At 39.8% G+C, this 19740-nt stretch overlaps 3 protein-coding genes across 5 annotated transcripts in view; all 3 read right to left on the minus strand.

The window, feature by feature from the left end:
* Positions 1 to 7000, minus strand: part of pfkfb1 (6-phosphofructo-2-kinase/fructose-2,6-biphosphatase 1) — a 42125-nt gene extending 35125 nt beyond the window's left edge. For both annotated transcript variants that reach the window (XM_034694990.1, XM_034694991.1), the window contains exon 1: positions 6805 to 7000. The gene's annotated coding sequence lies outside the window, so the exon portion shown is untranslated. The remainder of the gene's footprint in view (positions 1 to 6804) is intronic.
* si:dkey-78k11.9 (P2Y purinoceptor 1) lies at positions 1183 to 3120 on the minus strand. The gene has a single exon (XM_034695010.1). It carries the CDS (start codon positions 2428 to 2430, stop codon positions 1447 to 1449), a length of 984 nt encoding a protein of 327 aa, XP_034550901.1. The 5' UTR covers positions 2431 to 3120; the 3' UTR covers positions 1183 to 1446.
* A 1221-nt stretch (positions 7001 to 8221) lies between the features above and the next one.
* Positions 8222 to 19740, minus strand: part of ccn5 (cellular communication network factor 5) — a 73364-nt gene continuing 61845 nt past the window's right edge. The window contains exons 1-5 of one of the 2 annotated variants that reach the window (XM_034695008.1): positions 19305 to 19513; positions 16148 to 16364; positions 15482 to 15730; positions 11234 to 11484; positions 8222 to 9650 (exon numbers count right to left, since the gene is read on the minus strand). In XM_034695008.1, the coding sequence (XP_034550899.1) occupies positions 9363 to 9650; positions 11234 to 11484; positions 15482 to 15730; positions 16148 to 16364; positions 19305 to 19367 (1068 nt within the window). In that variant the 5' untranslated portion in view covers positions 19368 to 19513 and the 3' untranslated portion in view covers positions 8222 to 9362. Of the gene's footprint in view, positions 9651 to 11233; positions 11485 to 15481; positions 15731 to 16147; positions 16365 to 19304; positions 19514 to 19740 lie in introns of those variants that run through there. The other variant, XR_004632896.1, reaches the window with a different exon arrangement.

The following is a 19740-nucleotide window of genomic DNA, read 5'->3' on the forward strand; positions in this document are numbered from 1 at the left end:
CAGAGCACGGTGCCGGACAGCAGCAAATCGGAGACGGACCGTACACGGATCTGGTGGAAGTACCATGTAACACTAGCAGAGCTAGCACCAACAGCCTTTGGTCCTCCTTGTAGGTTAACGTCTACATGCCTGTGCTGGTGACCTATTGCTCCGGTCAAGTTGTGATATGCCAGTTTAACCAAACAACTGGACCAAATTATTTCTGAAAACATCTGTCAACTGTGTTTGTTTACATCTGAGTAGAATATTATATATAGCAAGTTGTGGTTGGCAATACTACAGCCAAGATACAACATTGTCCTAACCTTCTCCATAACAGTATGGCATGGTAATCACTCTGAGACTGACAAGAAGGCGCTGCAAAGAGTTGTTGAATCTACATTTACACCAGCAGATGCAGAACCAGAGCAGCAAACATGCAAACATATTGTCAGACCCCAGCCAGCCAGCCAGCCAGCCAGCCAGCCAGCCAGCCAGCCAGCCAGCCAGCCAGCCAGCCAGCCAGCCAGCCAGCCAGCCAGCCAGCCAGCCAATGAACTGTTCACCCCCCTTCCCTCAGGCTGCACAGCATCAGAGCTCAGACAACAAGGCTGAGGTGCAGCTTTCTCCCTGAGGCTGAGGCTCATGAACTCTGCCTCCTAAGCTGTCCTCTGCACTTTATCCCAATGTGCCGCTCTCTTTTAACAAAATGTATTTACAATTATTAAGGTATTATTATTAAATCTTGTTATGTAAGTACCTACCTTAGGACTACAGATGAAATGTAGCTATTGTGGTGATTCCATATTTACATTGAGGCATCCTGCTGAAATGTTGATTAATGTGCATTGTCCTCATCAAATAAATTCAAATTCAATTCCTTTTAATTAAATTGCATGTTTTGAAATAGTTCTGATCTTGAAGGGATTTTTTTAGTTCAAGGTTTTAGTAAGTAGAGTATGAAACATAGCCTGCAGTACACCAGCACCACTACTGTGTAACTGTCTTTCTGTGCACCTCTTTGATGTGCAGCTAATGTGTGTGTAATGCAGGCAGCTAACCTCATTTGAATCCTGTTTTCTCACTATATGTACTCACATATTCAACTTCCTGTTTTTTTCGAATGAAGATCAAGCATTGCACGAAGCGGCCCCATCAAATCACGTGGAGTGGCTCCCCCTGAACGTGAACAGTCACATTTGCCCAGTTTTCAAGAGAGATTTGTTTTATTTGAACACTGTTGGGCACATTTACAGTTGCATCAAACATTTAATATATACAATTTTTGACAAAGGACATAAATATGTACAGTAAAAGGCAGATGATGTGACAACTGTTTGAGTATATTTACATATATGAGGATTTACAGCAGAAAAATGTAGGAAGATGAACAGCTGGGCTTCATTAATCACTCAGCTCAGATTTAAAAGTACCGTTTCAACAGAACAATCAACATGTTGCTTTGTTTTAAAGGTCATTTGTTATTTGTGTCACCTCTACCCTGCCGGAGTGTAATGGAGTGAAATGGTTGAACATGCGACGAATCCGCTGGGGTAGTTTTCTGAGCTGGGTGTTAATATCTTCATGTGCATGGAGGTAAACCAGAGGATTAAGAGCACTGTTCAAGGCCACAAGGCCACGACTTATCTGACGAGCAATGTAGACTCCATTAAACCACCCCTGACAGATGTTCTGCTTGGTCAGGACTCTTGCCAAAAGGTTGAAGTTCTTCAAAACATGATAGGGGATGTAACAAATTGAGAAGAGAAGAATCAAGATGAACAGCAACTTCAAACTCCTCTGTTTCATTACCTTGTCAATGGTGTTAGAGCGACAGAGAACAACAATCACATGTCCGTAGCAGCCCACTGTGATGAGGAGAGGAATACAAAACCCAAAGAATGTCCATCCAAGGCTGTATGTCAGGTAATCCTCAACGTGGTCCTTGCTGGTGGTGTCAAAGCATTTTTTAGTGTTGTTTCCATAGTGTTTGGGGAAGAACATGTCTGGAAGACTAAGAACACTCACAACAGACCAAACCATCACAGAGATCGTCAAAGAGTGTGTCACAGTTATTCTTCCCATTACTCTCATTGGGTGGACGATGGCGAGGTATCTGTACACGCTGATACAGGTGAGAAACCAGATGCTGCCATATAAATTCAAGTTGAAGCAGAACCTTGTTATCTTGCAAAATGCTACTCCAAAGATCCATCTACCTTTCTTCAAGTGGTACTCCACCAAAAACGGGAGCGTGAGCAGGTACAAGATATCAGCAAGCCCGAGGTTGAGAATGAACAAGTTGACGTTACCCAGTTTCTTCCAGTTGTGCCACAAGGATTTCAATCCCCATGCGTTGGCTGCCAGGCCAGTAATGAAAACCAAGATGTAAACTGGAGGCAGAAATTTGCCTCCAAAATCAAAGCTGATCCGCTGACAAGTGGTGTTCATTTTCTGACAGAGAGCTGAAAGTATAGTCCTTCTTTCAGTGAAAGTGCCGGTCTTCTCCTCAGATGTCAGCCTGATCACAGAATGGGTGTATCAACGAATACTTCCTGTGAAGCCACTCGGTCTTGATTTAAGTGCTGCTGCACCTGGGAGTGCTCAGGAAGTCACCGCGGTCGTATGGTACAGACGTTGCTAAACTGCCATTTATAAAATAAAAGTCATCTGAAGTGAAACCAAGCAGAGCCCAAATAAGAGCATCAGCTCCATTCTGAGTTTACATCTGTCGTGGGCTTCACATGTGGAATCTTTTTTTCTATTCTGGTGAAATGAAAATGTGATGAAGTGTGGTTCTATTTAAGACATCAGTCTTATAGTTTCCAGCATAGATGAGTAAACTACAACTGAATCACTGGGCGTCTGTTCTGTAAGTAGTTTGCAAATTATATCAGTCTTGTAAAAATACTTCAGATAATCATCTCTTAAGCATGAACATAGAGAAGAAGAGGAACCAGAATCTTTTTTCAGTCACTTTACAAGTACACGCATTCGCATACATGGGTGTGAAATATTGTGCGTCACACTTCAGACATAAAGTAAAATACATTCAAAAGACACCAAACAGACGTTATTATAAATTAGAGCTGATGCCCCCACGACATTCCCTGAAATCTCTTATTTATTTAATTGATCTTATTTATTTATGTTATTATTTATGTATATATTCGTATTATATGTGTACATATATACATGTGTGTATGTGTACAGTCATGGCCAAAAGTTTTGAGAATGACACTATTACTATTAATTTTCACAAAGTCTGCTGTTTCAGTTTTTATAATAGCAATTTGCATATACTCCAGAATGTTATGAGGAGTGATCAGCTCAACTGCAATTAATTGCAAAGTCCCTCTTTGCCTTGAAAATGAACTTTATCACCAAAAACACATTTCCACTGCATTTCAGCCCTGCCACAAAAGGACCAGCTAACATAATTTCAATGACACACAGGTGTCACACACATTAACACAGGTGTGGGTGTTGATGAGGACAAGGCTGGCGATCAATCTGTCATGATTGAGTGACTGGACACTTTAAAAGGAAGATGCTGCATGACACCATTGTTCCTCATCTGTTAGCCATGGTTACCTGCAAGGAAACACGTGCAGCCATCATTGCATTGCACAAAAAGGGCCTAACAGGGAAGTTTATAGCAGCGAGTAAGATTGCACCTCAGTCAACCGTCTATCGAATTATCAAGAACTTCAAGGAGAGAGGTGCAATTGTTGCCAAACAGGCTCCAGGGCGCCCAAGAAAGTCCAGCAAGCACCAGGACTGTCTCCTGAAGGTGTTACAGCTGCGGGATCGGGCCACCACCAGTGCAGAGCTTGCTCAGGAATGGCAGCAGGCAGGTGTGAGTGCATCTGCACGCACAGTGAGGCAAAGACTTTTGGAGGAAGGCCTGGTGTCAAGGAGGGCAGCAAAGAAGCCACTTCTCTCCAGTAAAAACATCAGGGACAGACTGATATTCTGCAGAAGGTACAGGGACTGGACTGCTGAGGACTGGGGTAAAGTCATGTTCTCTGATGAATCCCCTTTCCGATTGTTTGGGGCATCTGGAGGAAGGCTTGTTCGGAGAAGACGAGGTGAGCGCTACCATCAGTCCTGTCTCTTGCCAACAGTGAAGCATCCTGAGACCATTCATGTGTGGGGTTGCTTTTCGGTCAAGGGAGTGGGCTCTCTCACAATCTTGTTCCAAAAATGAGACATCATTGATGTTTATGTTTGTAGTTTTAAAATTGTTAAAAAATAATAATAATAAAATGACCTTGAATAAAAAATAAAAAACATAGAAGACAATAAAAAAAGACAGTTAGTTTAAGCTAAAAGGTGCAGTAGTTGGTTTAAAAGAAATGTGCTTGAATTTTTTTTACCTTTATGTGTGTAAATATATATATTTATTTTTTATTTTTTTGTTTCTGTTTGTTTGAATTATTAGTCAATCTTCCTCATCAACAACTTAGTAACTTCAGTTATTTAGTCTTCATTAAGTTTTACTCTTTCAACCAATAATAATTTCACCAATTCTATCCATCATTATACAATTTCTTGTTTGTTTTGATGTTTATCTTATATTTTTTTTAATGTTTTGTTTTGTCTCTTCTTCTCTCTCTTCTGTGCATTCCATAACCCTCAACATCTATGCATTATTTACCTGTTTCTATTTATATGACCTCTGAGATTATTAGGCAAGGCAACTTTATTTGTATAGCGCATTTCACACATGAGGGTCATTCAATGTGCTTTACATTAAAACATTAAAAGCATTGGAGACATTCAGACAAGCATAAAAAAACACAATTAAAATGACAAATATGTTTAAACATAGAAAAGAAAAGGAAAATTAGAAATATATTAAAGAATAAAATTAAGATTTGCATTTAAAGCAAGTTAAAATAAGCTAAAATTATTTTAAATTATTTTGATTATTATTTTATAATAATAATAGTACCCACTATTACTAATATTTATTATTGTTAGTATGTTTTACATTCATTTATTTGTGGTTTCTGCTATTACTTCTCTGATTTTGTTTTTCATGCTCTTCTCTCTGCATTCCTTCCCTTCTCTTCATCTCCATGACATAACAGCCCCCCATCACCTCCATCATTAAAACAGAAACGCACAAACACACAAACAAAAAAGGACTCACTTTTCATCACATAAAACTGGATTCTCCTCTGCCAGCCTCATCTGTTTTTGGACATACATAACAGCTATCTCATCATCAATCATACAATGTGCACCACATGAGGAGGGGACGGGGGGGTGGGGGGGTAGCGGGGGTGGGTGTCTGGTGGCCCCCCCAAATGTATGCACCTGAATCTGGCCCGGCTCTGCAAGTCTCCTCCCAAGGGTCTGGGGGTTTCCTTTGCAGAGCCAGGCCTGATAAATACCACACTGCTGGAACCCACAGCCCCTTCTTCCTCTATACCCTAACCTCATCCGTAGTGACAAACCACAATCTCTCGACAAATCTCTCTTCTCCCTCTCAAAAACAACTCTTTTTTTCTCTTCTAGTCTTTATCTTCTCTTTGTATTGTGTGTTTCTCTTTCTCGTTCTTCACAATCTAATTGAGTAATCGTTTTACGCCCTACCATAACACAGCCTTTTCTTTTCTTTGTTTTGTGATCGTCAAACCCTTTTTTTCTAACCTTTTTTGTGTAATGTAGTCTATACCTGATAACTTTATTTGATTATTGATTTCAAAAACTACTTTTTCTTTTCTTTAATGTTCTGTTTAATATCGAGCACTTTCATCTCTTTGCACAGTTGCATAGTCCAACTGGAATCAAACTTTTTGAGGTACTTCGATGAAGTTCTATTACAAAAATGATGTTACTTAGTTCCCAGGACTCCATAGAATAGCTTTAAAATAAAGATTGCATATCAGAGATTTAACACATGGAGGTCTTTGCAAAACACCCCAAAGAGATACCCAATATTCTCAACTCCAATTGCACTGAGCAAAAAATGTCATGTTAATAAAGCTTGCAAATAATGTAAATATGATACCATGATGGTCATAGGGGGGCTCAAAACTAGCACTTTAATGGTTATGTTACAAACACCAGTCAGTTTAACACAAAACCTCCAGGCCATCTTAGAAAGATGAAGATGAAAAGGAATTTCACCTTTCAATACGACAACAAACCAAAGCATACATCCAAATCAACAAAAGCATGGCTTCACCAGAGGAAGATTCAAGTTTTGGAATGACCCAGCCAGAGCCCAGACCTGAATCCAGTTCATATCTGGGTCTGAAGAGGGCTGTGCACAGGAGATGTCCTTACTATCTGATGGATTTAGAGCTTTTTTATAAAGAAGAATGGGCAAATATCACCACGTCAAGATGTGCCATGCTAATAGAGTCCTAAAAGTTGAATTGTTCATGTTATAGGTCACATTAAAGGTGGAAAAAAGTTCTGACATGATTTATCTTGGTCTCATGTCTTCACATCACTAAACCTGGCATTTTAACAGGGGGGTGCAGACTTTTGATATCCACTGACACAGAAAAGCAACAGGGTCAGGGTGCAGGAGCAGGAGCAACTGTTGCTGACTCAACAACCAAAAATAGGCAAAATCACTGCAAAAACACTGAACTATGTTTTTTAAATGCAGAAATAAAATGCAGAATAAAATCAGAAAAAAATATTAATATTAAAAATTCAAGGTACAAGAAAAGTTTAAGTGGAAAAGAATGATAAATGTCTAATTTGTAGTCACCAAAAAAGTAAAATAAATCTAGCTAGCAACTGCAGCTAACGTTAGCTCGAAGCAGAAGCAGCTCACTTCTTACAAGTTACAACACTTACTGTTCAGTATCACAGCAGCTCATTCAGGCTCTCTTCATCCTGGTCTACCTCCTCTTCACCTTCATCTTCCTCCATCTTTGGTATCGTCATCATATATCCACAGAAAGTATCATCCTCCGTGCTGGAATTAGCTAGCAGTCTAGATACGGGTTTACAAACCTAAATAGACAGGCACCAACGGTCAGAGGTCAGAGGTCAACGGTCATCACTCACGTTACTAAAACGTGATGACGTATATTAAAATCATTTATTATTTGCTTACGTGATATTTATTATTTTTTAAAATATAAATTAGATAAATATGAATCGATTTCTCCACCCTGAGTGTATAATTTAGAGCTTTTAATTTAATTTAATTTAATCTAATTTAATTTAGAGCAAAATTACTTCACTTTCAAATGTGTTCCTCTGCTGTGATGATTCCCTCAGCCTCAGCAGTACATTGTTTTGTCCACTAGATGTCAGTCTAAACTCATCTGGTTTGGCTGAGGAGCCACTAGTAACGCTGAACACACCTCAAGTGCTGTAAAAGCAGTGGTGGACAGTAACAAAAGTAACAAAGTACATGTTTTGAGGTTCTGCACTTCACTTGAATATATTTTTTGAGTATCTGTACTTAATTTAAATATAGTTTTTGAGGATCTATACTTCACTTGAGTACATTTTGGAGGATCTGTATTTCACTGAGTACATTTTTTGAGGATCTGTACTTCACTGAGTACATTTTTTGAGGATCTGTACTTCACTTGAGTTAAGTTTTTGAGGATCTGTACTTCACTGAGTACATTTTTTGAGGATCTGTACTTCACTTGAGTTAAGTTTTTGAGGATCTGTACTTCACTTGAGTACATTTTTTGAGTATCTATACTTCACTTGAATAAAGTTTTTGAGGATCTGTACTTCACTTGAGTACATTTTTTTAGTATACTTCATCACTTACAAAATGGCCTCAATTACCTCACTCAAGAAACTGGACACTCTTTATCACTCAGCTATCCGCATTGCCACTAATGCACCCTTCCACACTCACCACTGCGATCTCTATGAATTGATGAGGTGGCCCTCCATTCATACCCGGCGGCTTCACCACTGGCTTCATTTTGTATACAAGTCAATCCTGGACAACCTCCCTACCTGTCCTCTCTTCTTCACGTCGCCAAAGCCTCATATTGCGCTAGGTCCAGTGAATACATCAAGCTCATCATCCCCGGTACTTCTACAATTTTAGGCCGTAATTCCTTTCATTTTGCAGAAAGCTAATGACTGGAATATCTTACAAAACACCCTCAAACTTTCAACTTTGACTCCATTCACAACCTTCAAGCTTAAACTTGACTTAACTACTTTTGACCTCATTAATGAAGCAGTGTTCTTTGTCCACCACTGTGTAAAAGACATTAACAAAATAAGCAATAAATGTAGTTCATTTCTTTATATGAATCACCAGAATGGATTTCTTTGGTTCCGTGTATTTCTGCATAGTAGTAGTGCACTGTACAGTCATTTAATGATGAATGATGAAATAGAATGTTGGGGTAAGGTACCGAAGAATCAACAGTATGTACAAAATGATGATATAAATCCATGAATAGTACAGTATAACAAAAATAGATCAGAGCAAAATACAGGACACATTTAAAATATTGAAACATGTTTCACTTTACATTTCAGACTTTACAGAAATATTTACAACAAAGCAGAGAATGAAGAAATAAGTGCAATGTCATCTTACTACAAATATACACACATAACTGTACAAGTCGAAAGCTGCATCGCTCACGTCAGAACACGTCTGTCAACTCAAAAGTTGGGGTCATTTTGAGGAGGGGGTTTTTACTCGTAACGACATATTTTGATGGTTAGCAGTGTTTACCTGACTTTAAAACTATTTACAGATCGGAGCAGTCCTCAGTTGACCGCTTTTGGAAATGAAAGACTTTATTTTTCTTGAACCAGATATCATAGTTTGGAAGGATCTAACTATTTCTGAGCCCAACCAAAACACAGAGCTTGGCGTTTGACTGCTTTTGTCCTGTTTCATCTTTAGCATCTGAAAAATTCAACACACGTTCATCTCTTCATCGTCTTTAACGTGACTGAACATGATAAAATTAACATCAAACCACACGACAACGGTTTTACTTTCTTACAGCTGGCTTCCTGTCACTTTTAAGATTGTTTTTAAAAAGCTGACTTTGATTTAAAGGAACAACATCTTTAAGAAAAGCAGATGTGACCTCTGACCTCTTGGTATAGTCTCTTGAAGGAAAATTAGTGCACATTGTTCTGAAACCTAAGTTGTGATATGTCTGTCTCCCTCATTTTTTCTTCTTCCTTTGAAGCTCTCTTTCTGCTTCTGTGTTATGCTTTAAACTATTCTTCATCTGTAGTGGGCGAATAATTTAGAATCTTAAGTCACAACCACTGGTGACTTTCGTTGGCATTACAAGGTGAGATTGTAAATATGTAAAGGTCATAATTCAATCCAACTCAACATTTAGAATTTTCTTTTTCAAGGTCTCCTGATACGTGAAGTCTTTCTCATCTCAATGAATCCTTCAGGGTCTGAACCCCCACAGAGCAGGGTTGCTGTAAGGCGCGTATGGACAGTTATTGTGACAAGCACAAGAGTGGATCATCATCACGGGTCTCTGTATGAGTCTGCCGCTGGGACACCTGAAGGTCACCTCAGCCGTGCTGGTTTGATGCGGCGTGCAGCAGCGGGAGTCCGTGCACTGCCCGCAGTATCTGAGCTTGTAGGCCTGAGTGCTGTAGCAGCCCTGGTGGATGAGCCGGATGGGACCAGGTGAGGTGTAGCTGGCTTTGCACCGCCCCTGCTGTCCCCACTGAGAAAACAAGATCGACATACAAATAGAGAAACGTTAGAGGAGGAAATCAAAGGAAGCAATTATTTATCATATGAGGAGGAAATTTGCAGGTCCACAAGATGTTGAGGTTAAAGCTAAACCATTGCGTTTGAATAGACATTTTTCTGCACATCAAATACCGCATCATTTTTAAGATTCTGTTTCTCACTTTCAAGGCCATCAACAACCGAGCTGCTCCATACCAAAACACCCAACCGTAGTCTCAGGTCCTCCACTTCCACCCAGCTCACCCTCCCACCTGCTCACTAGACCACCATGGGGTCGAATGCCTTCAGCCGCTCGGTCCCCTGCCTCTGGAACTCTCTCCCTTAGGACTTACCAAATTCCACCTCTCCCACCACCTTCAAATCCCACCTAAATACTCCCCTTTTCCACCAAGCATACTCACTTTAATCTATCTCTATGGGACTGGAATGACTCCCCCCCCCCCCCTTTCATTTTATTATTAGTGCATTTTTATTCTGTTGTATTTATGTATTTATTTACTGTTGAGTGTTGTTTTTTACTTTTGGTATGTTGTAAGGTGACATTGAGTGTCCAGAAAGGCGCCTATAAATACAATTTATTATTATTATTATATAGTTCCAGAGGCAGGGGGGCAATAATTGTTGCTTTAACATTAAAGGGGAGCAATTATAATTATGAAGCAGGAATAAACTGCAAATATTGTGACATGCTGGTTATCGCTAAACTTTATGGATCATAAAAATGTCTAAAATTTGTAAATTTGCACTCAGATTTTGCTATTTTTGTACCGAGAGATCAAACAGTCTTTAAATGCAAATGAAAGTGCAGTTTTAGATTTTTAAATTCATTCAAACTGCAGAGGTTAATGTTGCCAAACACTTAGCCTGACAAAGTATGACATCTAATTTAAAGTGACAACTTCCATAATTCATGACTTGGAAACGTCATAAGTCTGGCTGCAAGTCCTTTAATTACAACTTCATCAGAACCATATTACAGACTTCAGCTGGTATTTAAATTTGGATGTTGTTTTTTACTCCTGAAATGTATTGGAGCGCTGCAAAACCTTCATGTGAATAAAAACCCCTCATATTTACATTTAGTGTTTCTGAGAAAAGGTGTGTTATATCTTCACTGTGGTCACAGAAAAGTGATACATCCAGTCATTATAAATCATTTGCAAAGCCAGTATTCTTATATTTCAAACAGGATTATGCAGGCTGTTGTCTCTGTCTTTTATTCCTACAACTGTTCACTTAAGAGCAGAAACGTGTGTGATGTTTATACTCTCACCCCTGCGTCCTCAGGAGCGAGCTCCATTTAAAGCAAACACGTGAAAACATTTATCCACAGAGCTCCTTTTGGTCAGAAACCTCTAAAGATGACTTTAATTCTAGATTTGGTCAGCTGTAAACGTGTCTGAGCTATTCTGAGTCAGTCAGCTTTGTAAAGCTCGCACTGATTACATAAACACAAGTTGTGAAGAAGCCACGAACTTGACTGAACCTTTATTTTTTGTAATTTCAGGGACTTGAACTCAGTCAGGACTAATGTGGGATGAATAAAGAGCTCACCATGGGGTTCCTCTGGACAGGCTGCATCATATTGCAAGGCCGCACTTTACAAAGCCGAGTTTCCATTTGCAGCTTGCAGGCCGGGTTCTGGTTAGAGACCCGTGTGGAGACTCCAGCACCACAGCGCTGAGAGCAGGCGCTCCACTGGGTGCTCCGCTCCACACAGGTCGGGGCAGTCGGAACAGTCGGGACTTGTTTTTGTAGAATGTGATTCCTGGTGTGAGCAGGCCAAAACGTGCGGGGTCTCATGGCTGAAAACAAACAAACAAACAAAGCAGAGTAAGACAAATTTCATCCAGAGTTCATGTTGCAGCATGCACAATATCAGGTTTTAGAAAAATGTGAATTATTCAAGTATTTTGGTTAGAATACAGGACTGACACATGAAGAGGACAGAAGCAGCAAATAGACACAATTTCCTGCTTTGTCTACAGGGGGCGCCAGAGTCAACTCAAACCTAGAGCTTCAGTCTTTGAAAGTAAAGTGCGTTTTATCCCATTTGTATTCAATGCTGTTTGGAGCAGTTGGAATGAAAATTAAAATCTTGCATGTTAAAGCTAAGAGGCATTTTTTGCCAACCAATATCAGATTCAGAATCAAGAGAGCAGGAGGGGGATGGATATCTAATATTAAAGGTAATGTTGTGTTTGTTGTTTGGAGCGGTGTGAGTGAGTCATAATCAGAAGATTGCACCAGCTCATCTAACAAAGAGCTTGGTAAGTTAAAAACTTGTTGTGTATGGGGCGCTGTTGGCCTAGCAGTCTTGGCGCCTGCCCCACAACCAGAGTCTTCAGTCCATGTTGCAGCGGCTGCAGATCCAACTCCCGCCTCTACCATTCAATGCATGTCTTTCCCCACTCTCTACCCCCCCCACATTTCCTATCTTTCTTCAGCTGTCCCATTTAATAAAAGGCAAAAATTGGCAAAAACATAACTTTAAAAAAAACTAACTTGTGTATTTTAGAGGAGCAGCAGAGAAGAAGCTGTGGTGGATGTGTTTCTGCAAACTGTCAGTGCAAAGGGTTAAGCGTGCATAATGGCTGAGATAATGTTTACTATGCAAAATGGATAATGTCCATAATAAAATGTTTGAGGGACACTCATCAGCAGGGTTAGGAAGAGAAAGTTTCTGTGACACTAAAAGAAGAGACAAACAGGGAGTTCAGTTTTGCTGTAGTCAGCGAATTACTCTGTAGACTTGGGTTCTTTAAGATTTATGATAAAACTTTACATTTTCATAAAGCAGCACTATGAAGAGTGTTCTGAATTATTATTAACGGTTACCTGTTTGCAGTTTTATCATACATATCCAGAGAAGTAACCCAGGATAAGTGTGATGCTGAGGATAGATTGGAAATGTGAGAATACTCCTCAGTCCTTAGTACAGCATATTGAGTTTGTAAGCTGCAACTTTAGTCTCTTTTCTGTCTTTAATTTTATTTCTGAGACTTTTTTATGCCCACTTTTGAGAGATGGGACAGTGGTGAGAGCAGGAAACTAGGAGGAGAGAGTGAGGAATGACATGCTGCAAAGTGTTGCAGGTCACGCCTCTAAAGCCCTGTTTTTTAAAAAGTGTAAAATAAGTTATTACCCATTAGTTTGTGCATTTTAATCCCAGATGTTTAGGTAACTAACACCGGCTAAATTGGATTAAAAACTGTGATATTTCATAGAAAAGTTCTGTATTAGTATCCCATCAGACCTCTCAACTCCTCCCCTGAGAAGGAGCTTCACAGTTTGAGAAATTCTCCATTAAGTAAACTGAAGGTTAACTGAACTCCTTCAACTCTGACTCACTGACGCCGACTGTTTTGTCTGATCCGCTTCTTTTGTGTTCATAAAATCTTTCCTCTGTTTTTGAATTAAAAATCCAAAGCTGAAACATTTTTGCCTCCCAGAAGAAAAACATGTAACAGTCACAATAACCAGCTGATGCTCAGGGATGACATCGCAGGCTTTGTGGCCAAGTACAAAATGTTCTGTTTCTGCCCTCTTCATGTTGTTTCACTCCATCAGTGTTTGGACTTCCAGATGTTTTCAGAGTGGCTTCACTTCTCTAACACTCAGACTCAGACGGGGTAACCTTCTCTACATGGCTTCATATGTTTGATTCTAACGCAGCTGTGGTTGTGTTGTTTGGAAACTAGGAGAGTTGTAGTAACAGGGAAGAAATATGTTTTGACTTTTCCAGAAAGCGTGGGGTGTATTTGGACTTTGTGAGTTTTCCTTTGGCGGGACACGCCCCGCTTTTAAAGGGAAAAATGCTCCAGTAAAAACTTCCAGACATGACCACCGCTGACAAAAATCATATAAATGAAGGAAGGACTCCTCTGCCATATGGAAGAGTCATCAATGAGGATTTCTATCCACTGATACTCAATATGGCATGAGCCCACCGAGACAGGAAAGTCTGTTTTAAATATCAAACTCTGACGTCAGGATGAAGTCACTTCATACATGAGTCATCTTTTTGCTCCCTTGCAGAGTTTGATGAGATAATCGATTCCACTCTGAACGAATTCTTCAATTAAACATGAAGCTAAAGCCAGAAGGATGTTTCTTAGCTTAGCTTAGCTTAGCTTAGCATTAAGACTGTAAACAGAAGAGATGCAACAAAGAAGTAATTAAAGGTGATTTTGAGACATGCTTTTATAGATTATTTTGGCTTCGGACGGATCAGGCTGGCAGTTTCTGTCTGTTCCCAGTTGTTATCTTTAGTTAAGCTAAAATAAGCTGTGCTAAGCTCATGTAGCTTAAGAACCCTGTGAGAAATGTTATGGTTATGAAACGGGCATTTTTGAAAGATGCACAAAAGCAAAGAAGTACATTAACGACAAACACTGGTCGTTTTTTAAAAGTAGTTTCTCATGCCTGTAATCACTGTGAGGAGGTAGGTGTCAGGTGACGCTGAAGAGATAGTCTCTTACTTTTTCCATTGCAAATATTTAAAGTGTGTGGTACATTTTACTTTTAAAGAAAAGCAGGACTAAAAACACTTCCTACATATGAACATGGAAAAATCTGTAAAGATGTAAAAGGTATTGATTTGTCCAGAGGGGGGCGCCAAAATCGACATAAAACAAACGGCAGCTTTAATATTTAGACCTTTTGGGACAGACATAAGAGCTAAATCAATCATCCAGTCTTACTAACTAACTAAAAGTTTGCTGTTACGTTTTTTATAGGCCGGTGGTTCTCAACCTTTTTGATTTACGACCCCCAAAAGTAACATCCTAGCTGTTCTAGGGTTGAGCCTACAGCCATCCTGCAGCCAAGAAACAGCACTAAAACAACTTACATTACAGGTGAAGGTGATGAAATGTAAAAACCATTACCCAGTCAAAAATATGCATACTGGGGCGCTGGTGGCCTAACGGTCTAGGCGCCCCACATACAGAGGCTGTAGACCTCGTTGCAGAGGTCGCCTGTTTTAATTGGTGCATGTCTTTCCCCGCTGTACTCACCATATTTCCTGTCTATCAACAGCTGTTCTATCAATAAAGGTAAACATGCCTGAAAATATAACTTAAAATATATATATATATGTATATGCACACTGTATGTGCTATTTCATTTTTTACTATGTCTACATTTTTATACACAACTATCCGTTGAGCCCAATAAATTATCTTGCGACCACCATTGAGGTTGGGACTCCCTGATAGGCCACTTTTTTGTCTCATAGATTGGGAATGAGAGGTAGACAAAGCTGAGGTAAGTCACCGGTTGGTTTCCTAGACTCTCTTTTGAGGGATGGTGAGAATCTGTGAGAATGGTATCTATCTGTCACTGCCTTGTTTTTGTTTACTCGAGCCAGAAATGGCACGATTCGGAGGTCAAAATGAAGATGCATGATGTGATGGTAGCTCATGTCAATCATAGATAACCACATCTTACAGTGTATCCTGCTTAAGTGCTAATTCTACTTTAAATGGAGTCATAATTTACTAAAGGAGCATCATGATGTGTTGAAGAGGACTTGAAACTAGAAATGAAGATCATAAATAAACCAAAAAATGTTCATTAATGATTAATCAACTAATACGTAGACAAACTTTCATATTAATCAGACTTCTGTTTACAACTCGCCCCCTGCTGGTCATTAGAAAGAATGCAGGTTTAAAGAACTTCTGCATATGCCGTCTATGATTCATCACTGCTGCTCATTAGAAATAATCTTTAAAGCTGCTACTAGGGGATGTTTAAGGGTCTGTAATACTTCCATAACTCGTCCACCTTTAAAGTTACCTGTGATTGCATCCTGAATGACCGTGTTCTCCAGGTTTTCACACACCCACTCCCTGCAGCACTTCCCAGGCAGACGGATGAATTGTGGGTTTGGACAGTCCGGAGTGGGAAGACGGCCGGTCAGAGGACACGCCGACTTACAGCTCACACCTCCACCTGTGCAGTAGCAGTAGGTGTCACAGGAGGGCTGAAAAGCCTGACCGTCTTGGTATGTTACGCCGTTGACTTCACAGACGAGATCCTGCTGACCTGGAGGGAACACACAGTACAGACGCCACCTTAACTTCCTGGGCCACACCTGCATGTTTCACTGATGTGGGAAATTTAATCAGGAAATGAAAGGACAGAGTGAAAAAGAGGCGAGGACACAGAAGCTGCTGTCCCTGCCAATGTTCTGTAACTCATGGAAAAGCAGGCCTCTCTTCTGACTGAGTCTATTTCTCAGTCCATGATTGTTGTCTCTGCAGTCTATCATGCTCAAAGGGCAGCCATTAGAGCAAATGTGTCAACAACAGTCCTGGAAATAGCTGATGAAATGTTTTGGAGCTCTGGCAGGCCGTCCCGCTCTGCTGAAAATACTCTAACTTTAATGGTCTGTTTAATTCAGGCTGTTTTTCTGTCTCACTCATGCAGACATGAGTCTAGTTTAAAGGAGGAGGCACTTACTGACACACTCCCCTGCCTCCCCCGGGAGGCTGAGGCTGTAGTCGCACTGCAGTCCTCTTTGGCTGTCGCAGGGAAACTTCTGGGTGCAGGGTTCACCTCGCTGCCGGGCGCACACCTGGCAGCACCGGCAGCCGTCCAGCACCAGAGGGACTCCGGCGGGGCACTGTGGGGCGGGTCCAGGGCAACTGCAGGGTTTGTCACAGGCCTGGCACGACACCTGCAGGGTACATAGAGACAGGTGGTTGGATGATAACTCAAACTATCTTTACGATTACCACGAAAACTGATGAATATCTGCAGGACATCAGATGGGCAGAGTGAGGGAGCTCTGACAATAATTAATATCAGTCCTTCTTTACTTTGTTTGAATCTTATTATTAAAGTTTTATAGTTTTTCCTACCTTCACTGTATAGATACTTTTTTAAATCTAAAACCTACAGATTTTATGACTTGTCTGTTTTATTTTGCTGCCTATTTGTAATTCCTCTTATTCAAGTCAGCCATGTCCTTCTTTTCTTTACCTAATAAGTCGTTTAAATGTAAAGAATCAAACAATTGTTATAATTTGAACCCCTTTTGTTTAATCAACAGCCAAAAAAATATATACATTTTCAAAAGGTGGTGGAACATTAAGCTATAATTAACCGTTATCGACTGTTGGACACACAAGTGTTATTGCGAGTGTTAAATACTTGATTCTGATTGGTCAAAACTCCTTTAAAAAAGGTGATTAATTCTAATCAACAGAGTCAACAACCTGGTCGCACACATTAAATCAAATCAACCCACAAGAAGAAGTTTGTTACATTTAAAGAGTCTGATTTCAACTCTGCCTGTTGACACTGTGGCAAAAATGTTAGCACCTGTCAGCATCAACATCACTAATTTCTAATTTATGTGGAGAGTGTAAAATTTTAAATTCCTGGTTAATGACTGACCTTCATCAGCTATATGAATAAATAAATAGATAGATAGAGGAGAGAGGTTAAAAGACATGTCTATCAAACTGAAGAAAACAGACAGGAAGCAAAGTATTGGCTTTGGCAGAGTCACAGGACAGGAGACCTTAATCAAGTGCTTTGGTTGTTTTTTTGCATCTGTTCAAAGTGCAAACAGACAAAAAAGCAAATTCATTTTTGACTTCACCATGAATGAAAATGTTAAGTTGACTGCTAATTCAGGCAGCAAGCAGACTGAGAAGAAGATTCTGTTGACATGGAAGTGAGACCAAGCATGGAATCACAGGCACTACTTATTTTTAGCTGTAAAGATAAATCATCTTTGTGTTGAATTGATGATCTCTTTCATTGGTGACCGGGTTAAAAGTGGGATCATGTATCATAATGAGCTGGTGGTTATACAGATTAGAATCCAGACAGGGTAAGACAAGGCTGTCCTGCTTCATGTAAGGGTTCTGCTCACCCTGTCGAAATCCCGAAGACTGCCAAAGCTTTTAGTCATTTTTAATGGTATGGCTATTTGTACTTTTCTTTTTTGTTGTTGTTGTTGTTGTTGTTGTTGTTGTTGTTGTTGTTGTTTGTGTTTTGGTTTCTCCTCTCCCTTATTATTTTCATTTCATTTTACTTTATTTTATTTTTTTGTTTAATCTTGATCTTTTTTGGGAGCCTTTTTTAAACTTCTGGCAAGGGACTACGGATGTAAACAAGCCTTGTGGCTAATTCTGGCATATTTACAGAAGTGTTAATTAATATGCATAAAGCAACAAATCCTATCAATTCTTATTATTATTATTGTTTTTATCTACTACATAGCAATAGACCACTTACTAGCTACTGTACATTAGCTAAGAAGCTTCTGCTTAACAGCTAAAGGTAATATTAGCTTGCAAAGAGCTGAATGCAAGAACTAGCTGAAGTATAACACCAGATTTCCCACCCAGTTTCACTCTCTCTTCTCTTTACTGCTCATTAAGTGTGAAGCAGTGATAGGTAGATGTAAACTAGCTTCCCACTTTGAACCTGACATCAATGAAAATATCCAAACTGCATGAACTGTGTCCATACTTGTAACAAATTCAATACTTAGTAGCCTCCTCATCTTTCTAAAGTTCCTCATGTCGGTATTTTCACACGAGAAGGAGAGAAAACATTACTGGTATTCTCAGACACTGGGCGCCAAAATCCAACGCCAAAGTTCAGCCAAACACTGTTTCCAATTACATGAATGTGGTGGAGCCAAAACACAGACCAGATCTGGACGAGTGCAGAGAAACTGTAGCAGCAGATTCCTCTCAGAGCTTCAGGACACGGTGCAGATGAACAGTCACAGAAGCATAACCAGCAGAAATAAGACTCCTGTTTCTTTATAGATAATAACAGGAAGGTGATAACACTCATGATGTGTGAGACGAAGGTTTGAATTTTCAGTATGAAGACAATTTAGTGTCATGAGAGTTCATCCACATGAATGAATCAAAGGGTAAGTAGATTAACGTGAATACTATTTGGAGTCAGGCTAATTGTCTTGTCTTTACAGCTGAGATAATTCAATTTAAATCAGTATTTCTCACTCTTTTGGTTAAAATTATAAGCAAATATGTCAAAAATGTATATTTTACAGCTTCTTTACATGTCGATTCCTGCTCTACTTTGTCTTCAGTGATGATAAAGCACAAAAAAATCCTGGTTTTAGATCTGTAGTAGAACAAAACAAGTCAGTTTGATTATGTCTCCTGCAACTTTCAATTGAAAGTGTCATTTTTTTACTACTGTTTGTTGAATTAACAAATTACCTATTGATTAAGCAAAATAACATATTTAAAGTAATAAAAAGGTCAGAATTATTAGCAGAAAAACCTCCTTTTTGTCCTGTTTGCATCAATATCACACTTTCTATCTGCTTTATTTATGTCCATACAGGTTGGCAATAATCACTGCACTCCTTAATTCCAGATTTGGGATACACATGAGCATCTTCCTTAGATATTATAATTAAAAAAACTTAAATTTGTGAAGAATTGTCACATTTAAACTCTGCCTGCATGATTCCCTGACAAGAAATATGTCACAACAATAAAAAAAAGTCAATAATAATCACAGAAAATTAATTAGTTATATCTCTACTGTGAAACTTTCTAACTAAACACCTGATAATTTAATCCAGAACAGACTACTGTTAGCAGGTAGAAGGCCTCACCTGTGCAGCCACACACAGCAGTACAGCCAGAGCTCTCACACAGGCACTCAGCAGGCGGTCCATGGGGGCTGGTGGTGTTTCGGATGGAGCTCAGCGTGTCTCTCTAACCTGTGTGACGGTGCGGTGCGACCGGTGCAGCTGTTTGCTCACTGCTCATTCTTTCTCCCGCCGACATTTATAAAGTCTGGACTCTGATGTCACAGGCTGACTGCCGTGTAAACAGGCACAGGACCAGCATCAGAAATGTTTCACATTCCTCCTCCCTGCTGCCCATTTCCACTTCCAGACACACACACACACACACACACCTCCACCCCCGTGTCTTTCCGCTCTTTTTCCCTCCTCCCTCTCTTTCCAGTCTTGTGGCGTTCTAAGTTTACACAGCTTAACACGAGCTGAGCGGAGAAAAATACATTAGCTCAGTTGTCTGTAAGTC

Source organism: Notolabrus celidotus, chromosome 11, assembly GCF_009762535.1.
Source record: "Notolabrus celidotus isolate fNotCel1 chromosome 11, fNotCel1.pri, whole genome shotgun sequence".
Classification (NCBI taxonomy): Eukaryota; Metazoa; Chordata; class Actinopteri; order Labriformes; family Labridae; genus Notolabrus; species Notolabrus celidotus.

Coding starts and splice junctions, on each gene's coding strand:
- si:dkey-78k11.9 (XM_034695010.1), bottom strand. CDS start 2,430: ATGAACACCACTTGTCAGCGGATCAGCTTTGATTTTGGAGGCAAATTT.